Below are 12,654 nucleotides of genomic sequence, written 5' to 3' on the forward strand. Positions count from 1 at the left end.
ATGAAGCTCTCTGCGCACTGTTCTTGAGCTAATCTGAAGGCCACATGAAGTTTGGAGGTCTGTAGCGATTGACTCTGCAGAAAGTTGGCGACCTCTTTGCACTATGCGCCTCAGCATCCGCTGACCCCGCTCCGTCAGTTTACGTGGCCTACCACTTCGTGGCTGAGCTGCTGTCGTTCCCAAACACTTCCACGTTCTTATAATACAACTGACAGTTGACTGTGGAATATTTAGGAGCGAGAAAATTTCACCACTGGATTTGTTGCACAGGTGGCATCCTATCACAGTTCCATGCTGGAATTCACTGAGCTCCTGAGAGCGACCCATTCTTTCACAAATGTTTGTAAAAACAGTCTGCATGCCTATTTTATACACCTGTGGCCATGGAAGTGATTGGAACACCTGATTCTGATTATTTGGATGGGTGAGCGAATACTTTTGGCAATATAGTGTATATATATATATATATATATATATATATATATATATATATATATATATATATATATATATATATATATACATATATCATGACAGATAATAACCATCTATACACTATCTCAATAATGGTAAGATCCAAAGAACCTGGAGAAAAAACAAGGGTTAAAAATAGAACTAGACAGAAGTTAAAGGTTATCATCAAGACAGAAGAACCTGGTGCTGTGACCCATGGACCAGAAGAGTCTCAGACTAGTAGAGAACATTTTTCATAAGTAACTAAAATACAGCACCAGGGGTTACATCATGCTTTAGAAGATTGGAGAGCTCTAGTTCTTTCATAGCTACCATCTTTAGTTTGTCTAGTTCATCTGTACCCTCTGCTCAAACACACAAAGTTGTAAAGCTTGTACTTTGGAAGCTAATATTGCAGTTCATGCCATTACTCTCATCTCTCATAGATCGTCTAACTATTTAAAAATATGAAATGAAATGAAGCACTTGTGCTTTTGTTTTTAGAAGCTTACAGAGAAACTTGGCCACTAAAACTTATATCTGAAAGCATTTTTTTTCTCCAATTAAACGTAAACATAACTGTGCTAGCAATGCCCCATGGTGTCAAAGAAGTAACGAATATACAGAATCGACTAACAGATTAGCACCAGATTCACAATACACAGCACATATATTTCACTATAAACATTTTGTGTTTTTCAGATTGGAGTTTTACCTTATATGTCAGAAACAAAACGAACACAGATAGATAGATAGATAGATAGATAGATAGATAGATAGATAGATAGATAGATAGATAGATAGATAGATAGATAGATAGATAGATAGATAGATAGATAGATAGATAGATAGATAGATAGATAGATAGATAGATAGATAGATAGATAGATAGATGGGGGTAGACGGGGATGGGGATGGCCCCTTCATGTTCCAACATGACTGTACACAAGTGCACAAAGGAAGGTCCATAAAGACATGGATGAGGGAGTTTGGTGTGGAGGAACTTGACTGACCTCAACTCGATAGAACATCTTTGGGATGAATTAGAGTGGAGACTGCGAACCAGTCCAAAACTGGGACATCTGCCTTTACATGCACATGAATTTATTATGGAGTATTAAATTCAGGAGTATTCGGGGGCGGCTTTCCACAAGGTTTAGGAGTGTGTTAATGGGAATTTTTTGACCATTCCACTAGAAGCGCATTTGTGAGGTCAGGTACTGATGTTGGACAAGAAGGTCTGGTTCACAGTCTCCTCTCTAATTCATCCCAAAGATGTTCTATCGAGTTGAGGTCAGTCAAGTTCCTCCACACCAAAATCGTTCATCCATGTCTTCATGGACCTTGCTTTGTGCACTGGTGTGCAGTCATGTTGGAACAGGAAGGGGTCATCCCCAAACTCTTCCCACAAAGTTGGGAGCATGAAATTTGTCCAAAATGTCTTAGTATGCTATCGATAGATAGATAGATAGATAGATAGATAGATAGATAGATAGATAGATAGATAGATAGATAGATAGATAGATAGATAGATAGATAGATAGATAGATAGATAGATAGATAGATCGATCACTAGGTGGCGCCACATGCCTGTGTGTGTGGGAGGTAATTCGAGAGCACGTGCTCGTTGGATACTGGAGGATTTACCCGCCGCACAATGTCATGGCGACCATCACTGAGCAACTTTACTGTGCTTTCGTAACACGGGATAATTCCGGAAATCAAAGTTAGCGGTCAGTATATTTATTTCATATCTGAACGTATTGTTAGTTCAGTTTACACTACTGTACTTATTGCATGCTATGGTGTTTTGGTGCAGCGAGTGAAGAATCCTTCTTGTTGTGTAAGGCGCTAACGAGGTTTAGCTGGCCTGCTAGGAGGCCGGTGAGATTCAGCAACGCTGCTCCTTTTGTTAGCGCTACAGCCATTCAGTGTAACCGGAGAGTGGTATACTCCTGCACCGGCGGCTGCTCTTCGGTTTTTACTTAAACATCTTAGTTTAATATCACCAGCTTTTGAATGATTCGCTTTAGACTAAAATTATAGTGAGACGTTTCTTACACGTTTGTTCGCATGTTAGCCCTCTACCGAGCTTTTGAGCTAGCTCTACTCATGGGCCTAGCCAGGTGTTTATGTTTTCAGCCCAGAGGAAAAAGAGTGACTACAAAGTCCATATGCGAAATAGTCATTGTTTAACTTTACATTCTTACGACACAAGCCTGTTTATTAATTATCCTAATGCACGCTGCTGTATCGTTAGGTAAACTTGGTTAGCTATGAACAGCAGCTAGCTTCTGTTCCCTCTAATGCAATGTCCCACACGGCGCCTCAGCTCCACACCGCTCACAAACACAACTCCCGCTTTAACCTGGAGTAGTAAACAGATTATCTGCTGGTTAATTGTGCTTGTTAAATGTGGCGATAGTTTCTAACCAGTTGAGCGCTAAAACTTTAGCACGGCTAAATTCTAGCAGCATCTGCGCTGTCTTTTGTGGAGGCTTCCGTTAGCATGTCTTCTCCACAGCAACCTGTACCGCAGCTGTAAACGGCGTGTTTGATCCATTTTTACACGATAAGGGTTTTATGTTTAACAGTATGGGGCAGTTGTTTATGCGAAAGCAAATGTTTTTTTCCGGAGGGACTTTCAGTGCCCTGACCTGGTGAAGCTCTACTCATGAGTTTATGACTTTTTCGCTGTTTCTAGTTTTGGCGCTATTTAGCCCCAGCTAAATACAGCTTGTAAAATGACTCCTGAGACTTGTGTAGTAATTAATGGGTTTCCTGAAAATGTACACAATTTATCGCTAAATGCTGACTGCAGGCCGAAGGTCTTTTTAAAAAATGTTATAGAAAATCCTTCAGGACCGGACCGGGTAACTGCATGTATGTACACCGACCAGGCATAACATTATGACCACCCGCCTAATATTGTGTTAATCCCCATTTTGCTGCCTGGACTCATCATGCACTGTACTGACACCTTTCTATCAGAACCAGCATTAACTTCTTCAGCAGTTTGATCAACAGTAGCTCGTCTGTTGGATCGGATCACACGGGCCAGCCTTCTCTCCTCACATGCATCAGTGAGCCTTGGCCGCCCATGACCCTGTCGCCGGTTCACCACTGTTCGTTCTTTGGACCACTTTTGATAGATACTGGCCACTGCAGACTGGGAACACCCCACAAGAGCTGCAGTTTTGGAGATGCTCTGATCCAGTGGTCTAGCCATCACAATTTGGCCCTTGTCAAACTCGCTCAAATCCTTACACTTGCCCATTTTTCCCACTTCTAACACATCAACTTTGAGGACAAAATGTTCACTTGCTGCCTAATATATCCCACCCACTAACAGGTGCCATGATGAGGAGATCAGTGTTATTCACTTCACCTCTCAGTGCACATAATGTTATGCCTGATCGGTGTGTTACTCAACTTCACCGACTAAAGTGCAGTCTGTTAGCTGCTGTATAGTATCAAGAAAGACATATCAGAGCTGTCAAGGCTGTGTGAGTTGTTCCTATTTAATTTATGTACAGTGTGATAGACACGTTTTTTTGGTTAACAGCATGTTAAACTAACGTGAGAAGCGTTATCTCCCATTAAAAAAAAAAAAAGCTGTAAGAGTTATAAACAGAGTTAGCGTACCCTTTTTAAAAATTCATAATCCAATGGCGGACACGTGACATTTAATGTTGCTTTAAAAACAGCAATGATTGCAGTGTTTAATAAATAATTAATGAATGAATGAAAGGTTGCACATTAACACAACACATTCAACAGTTTATAGCTAGGTTTAATGCTGTGGAGGAGTGAATTCCTGTTCTCACTTATATAGCTGCGACACATTTATTAGCCTTAGTTTATGTAGATTGTCTGGCACGTTAATTAGTTGCTATAGAAGCTACAAAGCGCCCTGGCATACTTCTTAAACCTCTTAACATGCGTGATCCATAAACAAAGCTTGCAGAAATTGCTTGTGAGGATATTAAGATTGTTCTGAATTTTATTGGAAGTCAGATTCATTCATTTTATTTGTTTGTTTTTAGCCAAAAGAAAAAGGAACTGTGCTTGATATTTTCACTGAAAGAAACCTGTAACTCAGACAGTTTGTGTATTGAACGTTTGGGTTGTTTGTGTCCAGTATTGCTCTAACAGTCATCTTTTTCAACAGAGTAAACAGTGAGGGTAAAATTTCTCACATCTACGTCAAAGAAACTCCCGCTGTACTCAAAGCTCAAAAGGACGGCTGTAGCGCTGCAGAGATGGAGTGTGATGTGAACACCGTTGTTGGTATGTTTCACTTAACGTTTTCTACGTATGATTTTGGAATGCTTAAAAATATCCTTAATGGTAAGATATGTTTTTCGTCAATATTTAGAGAAATAAATTCTAAGTAAATTGTTAAAATGACGAAATCATAACTGAGGAAATGGAGTGCAGTCAAATATGAAAATGCATGCATGTCATTGATTTGGTGTCAGGACATTTATGATGGTAATAAAATAGCACTTCTGTAGAACACAAAGCGGAAGGTTGTTTATTTGAACAAATATGGCAAGGGCAAGTTTCATACTCAAATTTTACTGGTCACACATACCATGCACAGTATGACATGCAGTGAAATGCAGCATTCCACTAATGGTGAGATGATTAGTGTCTGTGGGTGTAATGGCTGTATCTGGAAATGGATATGCTATGTGGTGGGAGGAAGCACAAAGATGCTTTTTGGTCAGAAAGTCAATTGGAAGCCCTCTGTGCATATTTATTAGCTAATTTGGAGGATCCAGAGTCTGGAATACATCACTAATTGAATTGTATAACAATGCCATCATTGGCAGTTTCGGGATTAGTAAAATGTGATGAAGAATTGCATCAGAACTCTCAGTTGCATACACGGGATTTAGACGTGTAAACATTTCTTACGGTAAAAAAAAAATAAATGCTGTGAATGTCGTCCCCCCCCCCCCAACAGAGAGTGGTGATCCAACTGAAGCGATCCGGTGTGAAACTAATGCCCTCAGGGATGGCAGTGAAACACCACGAAAGAAAAACAAGAAACATAAAAAGCACAAAAGTAAGAAGAAACGCAAGAAGAAGAAAGATGAAAAAGATAGCAGCTCTGAATCTGGAGTGGAATCGGACCAGGAATCTCAAACAAAGTCAAGGTAAAGGTTTGCTCAATTGTATTTAAAATAGACATGCATGTACAGTTAGACCATTAAATGTATTGTGCTTTACCCTAGTATGAAAAAAGCTGACCCATCCAACTTTGAGTCTGGTGATCGTGATGATAAAGAATCAGCAAAAAATTCAGTTGCAGGTAAGAGTTTACTTGTATCCTTGCTTAACTAATGTTAATGCCAAGATTAGAGTCATTGTGCATTTTGCAGACTGTAACATGCTTTCCATATTAATGCTATTTTTCTGTTGTGAACAGAACCACATGATGATGACTACAAGGTAAGAAAAACAAAGCGTCATACAGGGAAAAAGAAGAAAAAGAGACGAAAAGAAGAAGAAAAGCAACAGAGAAATTCTCCTCGTTCACGCTCAGCAAGTACGTCTGAATCTGAGTCTGAATCGGAATCCGAGTCAAAGGTGCTACAAGCATTGGATCCCTCCAGCTTGAATAAGAGATCACCAGTGACCACATTGAAGCTTTCAAATGACGGCTGTAAAGATAAGCTGTTGCTACCAGATGATAAAAAGGGAGAAGTGACTAGCAAATCTGAGCATAGTGAAGAGCAATGCTTAAAACCAGCATGGAGGGAAGACGAGTCTCAGCAGGATGCACATTTGCAAACTGTAGCTCGAGAACAGCATAATGAAAATAACATCAAAAGTGAGAACCTTGAAAAGAATGGAAGTTTTAGCAAAACTCAGGAGCTCCCAGATATAATCCCCAAGCAGGAGAATGTACACAAAGAGCAGTTTATACAGAAGAATATAGCCAAGGAACCACATGAGTCTCAGAGAGGAACAGGAGATAAGGAGTCAGATTCTAGATTAAGGTCTCGATCGCGTTCTTATGATAAATCGAGCCACAGTCGTTCAAGAACTCCAGTACAATCCTCTCATGTATCAGCACGCAGGAAAGGTAAATCACAATCCAGAGAAAGGTCTGTTTCTAGCTCAAGAAGGAACAGTAGTACACAAAAAAGGCATTCAAGGTCACCGTCAGAAAGTCGCAGGTCAAGGTCAAGATCGGTCAGAGGACCAAAGCGCAAATCGAGATCTCTGTCTGGAAAGCGAAGGCGTCGCTCTGACTCCAGGTCCAATACCAAAACCAAACGATCCAGGACCAAGTCCCCACGACGTGGTCGGCGAACAAGGTCTCGATCTGCCGCAAAGCTGCGCCGTTCTCGGTCACGGTCAAAACGATCACTTTCTCGTAGAAAGAATCGCTCAAGGTCACGCTCAAGATCTGCTCGGAGAGGCAGACGCTCACAATCACGCTCTCGGAGGAGGACACCACCGTCCCGTACACGGAAGTCTCGGTCCAGATCAATCAGGAGAAGGAGACGAACCCGTTCAAGGTCCATTGTGATCCTCAGGCGATCTAGATCCCGAATGAGGAGAAACAGACGTTCTAGATCAAGATCTAGAAACCCAAGAAGGCGTAGCAGATCTTCCTCTCCTCTGCGCGCCAGGCGGTCCAAATCAAAGTCCCCTGTTCGACAAAGGAGGTCAAAATCTCCACGTAGGACAAGGTCAGAATCAAGATCTCCTAAGCGCAGTAAACGGTCAAAATCACGTTCTCGCCATTCAAAGACTGCCTCACCTAAATTTAGTAGAGGAGCAAAAAAAGGTAAGAGTAAGCGATCAAGATCAAATTCACAGAAAGACACATCTAGATCTAGATCTATTTCAAGAGGAAGACTTTCATCAGATAGAAGTCGGTCTCCAGCTAAGAGTAAGTCTAGATCTTTGTCACCAGCCAAAGACCAAGACTCATCAGTGTCCAAAATAGAAGAATCTGCCAGAGTAGTCGTCCAGGCAGCTCCGACAGACAAGTGGAAGCCACTGGTGGATAAATATCCATCTCCAAAAAGCACCTCAAATGAGAATTCAGAACAAATAGAACTTGAATTGAAAAATATAATCTCCAATACAGCGTCTCAGAGCACCCTGGAGGGAACTGAGAGGCAAAACGCATCTAGATCAAGGTCATCTTCATCAGAACCATTACCTCAGGATGGAAGTTCTGGGTCAGATGATAATGAACAGTCTGATAACTCAAGATCACGAACACCAAGTCCAGCCAAAAAAAAGGCCAGCAGGGTGTCTAAGTCACCTATTCGAAGGAAGCGCTCTAGGTCTGCTTCCTCAACCCATAAAGCACGATCTAAATCAAAGTCTGTTAGTGGTAGGGAAAAGTCTAAAACTCCTATAAGGAAACGAAGATCCCGATCTTCCTCACATAGCCTTAGGAAGAGGTCAACATCTAGGTCCCCTGCCCGGCGAAGGAAGTCGCGTTCAAGATCAGTCACTCAAAGGGGGAAATCAAGGTCTAAATCTCGTACCAGGACCAAGCGCTCAAAGTCTAAATCACCTAAAAGAAAACGCTCTAAGTCTAGATCACCAGTACGAAAAAGACGGTCCAAATCACGCTCTCCTGCTCGAAGGAAGAGATCAAAAAGTCTAGAAAAAAGCAAACGGTCAAAATCTCGATCCCCTACCAGGAAGAGAAGGTCACGATCTCGGTCAAGGGCTCGCCATTCACGATCTAGAAGATCTCGCTCTGCATCTCGTAGGAGGAGACCCGTATTTCGAGGTCATTCGTTCGACAGGCGAGATCGATGGAAGCGTGAGCCGAGCCATTCTCCCATTCTTATTCTCCGTAAAAGAAGGTCTACTTCAAGAACGCGTCGTAGCGCTAGCAAGACTCCACCACGCCTCACTGAGCTAGGTAAGTGTACATCCTGAGATGTCTTTATGCAGGTGAAAATCTATATATTAGCAGCTTTTTTATTCAAATTATTTCTTTTTCTCTTTACAGACAAGGATCAGCTATTAGAGATCGCTAAAGCTAATGCAGCAGCAATGTGTGCTAAAGCAGGGATGCCCATCCCAGAGAGCCTTAGGCCCAAGGCTATACTCCAGTTGCCTTTGCCAACTCCTGCTCCACCGCCTCTGTCTTTGCCGCTGCCCCTGCCAGTTCCCAACTTGCCCATGAACATCCCAATGGGAATACCCGGTATGGCTGCAATACCAAACATGCCAATGAATGCTGCTATGGCTAGTATGACAGCAGCCACCATGACTGCAGCATTGTCTAACATGGGAGCCTTGGCAGCCATGCCCCCTATGCCTCCACTGCCCACCATCACGAACAAACCTCCTCCAGCTCCTACTCCTAATCTGGCAAACATTGAAGAAGTGAAGAGAAAAGTGGCACAACAGGCTAACAGCATCAGTATTAAGGAGTTGACAGAGGTGGGGAAAACTGCCATACTGTCCTATTTGTTTGTGACAGTTTTTTATTAGTAATTATCAATTTTAACTTCATGTGTGCACTAAGTAAAGAATAGAACTTGATGTGGTATGGTGATATGGGGAACTAATCCATGACAGGGAGGTGTGGTTGCACAGCATGAAGTGGAGAACTGTTCTTTTCTTTTAACAGCATGCCTTGAAGCGGTTTATTCTTCTTATTTCACAGGGATTTGTCAATGATTACACTTTAAAAAATATGATGTCGTGTAAATTATAACCTTCGAATTATATGCTCTCCATATATTCATTCTGTAATCTAATCAGCAAGTGATATGGACACAGCACAATGCAAAGTCATGCAGATACAGGTCAAGAGCTACAGTCAAGGATGTTGGTACTGGAAGGGCTGAGTTGAGCATTTCAGAAACTGCTGATCTCTTGGGATTTTCACACAACTATCTTTAGAGCTTACACTCAATGGTGTGAAAAACAAAAAACACTGAGTGAGCGACTAGTCTGTGAGTGGCTCTCCACACAGGGTGTTTTTTACAACATTCTGTGTAAAATCTAGAGATTGTTGTCTGTGAAAATCAAACATCAGATGTGAACATTAACATGAAGCTCATGACATGTATCTGCATGATTCAATACATTGTGCTGTTGCGGCCACATGATTGGCTGATACTTGACCGCTTGAATGTAATGATGTTCCTAATAGCGTGGGAGTGGGTGCATGTATTAAATCTTCATGAAATTAATGATGTGCTGTATCACATTATAAGCTGTTCTCTCTCTCTTTTCAGAAATGCAAGCAGATTGCAGAAAGTAAAGAGGAGATGGGTCTCTGAGGACTGTGGAAAATGGGTAAGGTTTCTAAATCCAACCATGGTTGTTCTGCCAGAATTATGGCAAATTAATTGACTGGTATATAGCTATTTCTTCCTAAGCCAAATGAAAGCCAGTCTTTCAGAAACACTGAGTGACCATATGTTATTAATGAGCTAGCTTCAAATGATTTTAGGTTATTTTAAAATTGTTTAATAAAACTCTGAATGTTAAATCCGTGGCATTCGTGTGTTCATCTTTAGTATCTTGATGGACGGTTATATCTGCAAATCAATTGTTTAACCATATGGCCTTTTAGCTATAGTTTCTATATTACTACCATACACTGTTATAGCTTCTCTTATCAGTCTATTCAGTATATATAAATAAAGTTTTTAATATTTCCTAAAAGCAAAGTTAACCATCAGCATTTTGTTGTCTTGAATAATACTATGTAACAAATTTTTACTTTTTTCTTGTTCCTGGGAAATAAGTGTTATTTCCCCATTCTTTGTAACCCAAATAAAGAGTAAAACCCATCTTACCCATTAAAGTTTGGGTTAGTTTTGGGCAGTTTTTTTTTTTTTTAGTAAAATGGGCTAATTTTGAGGTTTTCGTTCTCTTGAAAGCCCAAACCCAAACTTCAAGGGGCTTAATGGCTTTTTTTTTTTTAAGTCATTTTCCATCAAGAGTAATTGGAAAATGTCATTCACTACCCAGGAACAAAAATGGTGTTACATAGTGTTATTCTATTTTGACCCAATAGTAATGCGATCAGTCCTGTGTAATTGTACATGAATCATGTCCAGTAAATGCTTGAACTCACTCTCACGTTCTGTTTATTTTGCAGTAAACGACTTGTTTGTGGTTAGCGGTAACATACCTTGATTGTATCCCACTGTTCAAAGCTGAAAGAGAAGACAAAATGAAGACGCCACTGGGTTTTAAACTGTAAGTCTAGGACACAGTACCGAGTCCCATGGATGGTTCAACAGTCAAATTTTCCCATGACACCAATGGAGTTCTTCTTGTCACAGGACTTGGTCTGCTAGATGAGATCATTTTGTGTCTTCGGGAAAATTAAGGGCCAACTCAGATTCACAGTGAAGTATTCTTTGAATTTTAATGTGGTCTCTCTTGACAGTTGAAAGGTTCAACTTTTTTCAAGCTGCACTCTTGTGGATTTATTTTTTTTTTTTGATTAACAGTGTGAATTTTAGACCATGACTTGCATCAAATGTAAATCCCATATAAAATGTAAATCTCATTTATAAAGTACTTTTGTGATCAGGATTCCATTGTTATTTGTTCTTAATTCCTTTGTGAAGTATGTTTTCTTTTTCTTTTTTAAGGAACTGAAATTTGAGGATACATTTTCACTAAACGCTATGCTTCATAGATGATATTTTACTTGTGCAGGTTTGCAGTCGTATGTGATCTGACCCAGAACTGGGAATTTAAAAAAAGAAAGTCACTGTACTGGATTTTAGAGCCTGACAGGTATACAGTGGCATTTTATCTTTATAATTTCAATTGATTGGAAATGTATATGGCCAGTAGAGGTTTGTGATGGGGTGCTTTTGTTTATGCTATTCAACATTCGCAGAATGGTCAAATTAAAATAAGAGTGCATAATATGTACTTAGAAAAACTGCTCTTGTTGAGACACCTGTACTTTATGCTATATGTTCAGTGATTCGTCTAGGTGTTCATGTTCATTTTGGTGCATTTAGCTAATTGTTCTGATTTTTTTTTTATTTTGGTTTTGTTTTGATTCTGTATTTTGTGGAGAGACATTATCCCCATTTAGATTATTACTCATTAGGAAATATTATTTCTGTAATTTCATACAAGGTTTTTTATACCTCCCCTTAAAACTTGGAATTTCCGGAAGTCCTGAAGCATTTCAATCATTGCTTCGCATAATTGAATCACTTGGGATAATTACACGTGGCCTTTATCATTGTGGAATAAGTACTACATTTTGCCAGTTTCATCATTTCTCAAAATGCTGGCACAAATATCATGCTTGTGATGAGAGCCAGCTATACTAAACTTGGGTTAGTGGTTTTTGTTTAAAGAATGCTTAAGACAATGAATGGCAAATAGTTGAAAGATTATATATCTACAGTAGCAGACTACCAAAATATGATTTTTTTTTTTTTTAAAAAATCCCCATCTTAGGCCACTCTTTAATAGGAATGTAATCCACTTGACAATTGGTATTTAAAATGATGTTTAAAATGACTGGTACTCAACCAGTGCGAGGCAGTGTGTATTATTGTACCTTTTGTGCAAGTACCATATTCCTATCATAGTGTTGTATCCACAATTTTGATTACACCGTATGGTTTGGATTTTTCTCTGCTGTAAGACAAGCCTGCTTTGTACATAATGCACCATATGATTATTAAAACAAATGCCCATGACCACTGATTTATTAGTTCTTTATTTATTTCTTCCCCCCCCCAAGTGCCTATTTTATATACATTGAATTTAAAGCACTTCAGAATGTGTGTTCTGTGCTAAACTCTAGTGAATGTAACAACTCTGGTTTCTCTGGCCCTTTAAAAATGTGTCCCACTTAGACAGTGTTCAGGTTCAAATGCTAGCTCTTAATAGACAGTTTGTGTTGGTTTGAAGTTTCCACAGCCATTGGTGCGTGTATTCCTGCTGTCTGTGATGCCAGCACCAGAAGCACACTTCTACTGCTACAGCTCCTATGATGCACATAATGAACAGCCATAAAACACACATTAGCACTGTTTTACTAGATACAGGGTGTTCCAAAATCTCCGTACATAGGGGAAATTAGCAAAATGTCGTCTTAGTTCTGACTGCCTTTAAGAATACATTGGACAAAAGAAGCCCATAGTGTACCAGGAAAAGAAAAAAATACAAAGATCATTAAAAAAAAATACTTTGTATTGACCGCGCATG

General features: G+C 40.0%; 1 protein-coding gene across 1 annotated transcript; it reads left to right on the forward strand.

Annotated features, from left to right (window-relative positions):
- Positions 1-2,051: 2,051 nt before the first annotated feature.
- Positions 2,052-12,143, forward strand: sona (SON DNA and RNA binding protein a). Its single transcript, XM_058391326.1, has 8 exons — positions 2,052-2,186; positions 4,625-4,743; positions 5,426-5,618; positions 5,697-5,773; positions 5,891-8,362; positions 8,453-8,889; positions 9,693-9,753; positions 10,565-12,143. Exons 2-7 carry the CDS (start codon positions 4,716-4,718, stop codon positions 9,735-9,737), a joined length of 3,252 nt encoding a protein of 1,083 aa, XP_058247309.1. The 5' UTR covers positions 2,052-2,186; positions 4,625-4,715; the 3' UTR covers positions 9,738-9,753; positions 10,565-12,143.
- The last annotated feature ends 511 nt before the right edge of the window (positions 12,144-12,654 follow it).

The sequence above is a fragment of the Hemibagrus wyckioides genome, linkage group LG06, assembly GCF_019097595.1.
Source record: "Hemibagrus wyckioides isolate EC202008001 linkage group LG06, SWU_Hwy_1.0, whole genome shotgun sequence".
NCBI classification, from domain to species: Eukaryota; Metazoa; Chordata; class Actinopteri; order Siluriformes; family Bagridae; genus Hemibagrus; species Hemibagrus wyckioides.

Excerpts from the sequence above, each read along its gene's own strand:
- sona (XM_058391326.1), top strand. The coding sequence starts at position 4,716 with ATGGAGTGTGATGTGAACACCGTTGTTG. Across the intron at positions 5,774-5,890 it reads AGCAAAAAATTCAGTTGCAG|AACCACATGATGATGACTAC; the intron begins GTAAGAGTTTAC and ends TGTTGTGAACAG. Across the intron at positions 8,363-8,452 it reads ACCACGCCTCACTGAGCTAG|ACAAGGATCAGCTATTAGAG; the intron begins GTAAGTGTACAT and ends TTCTCTTTACAG.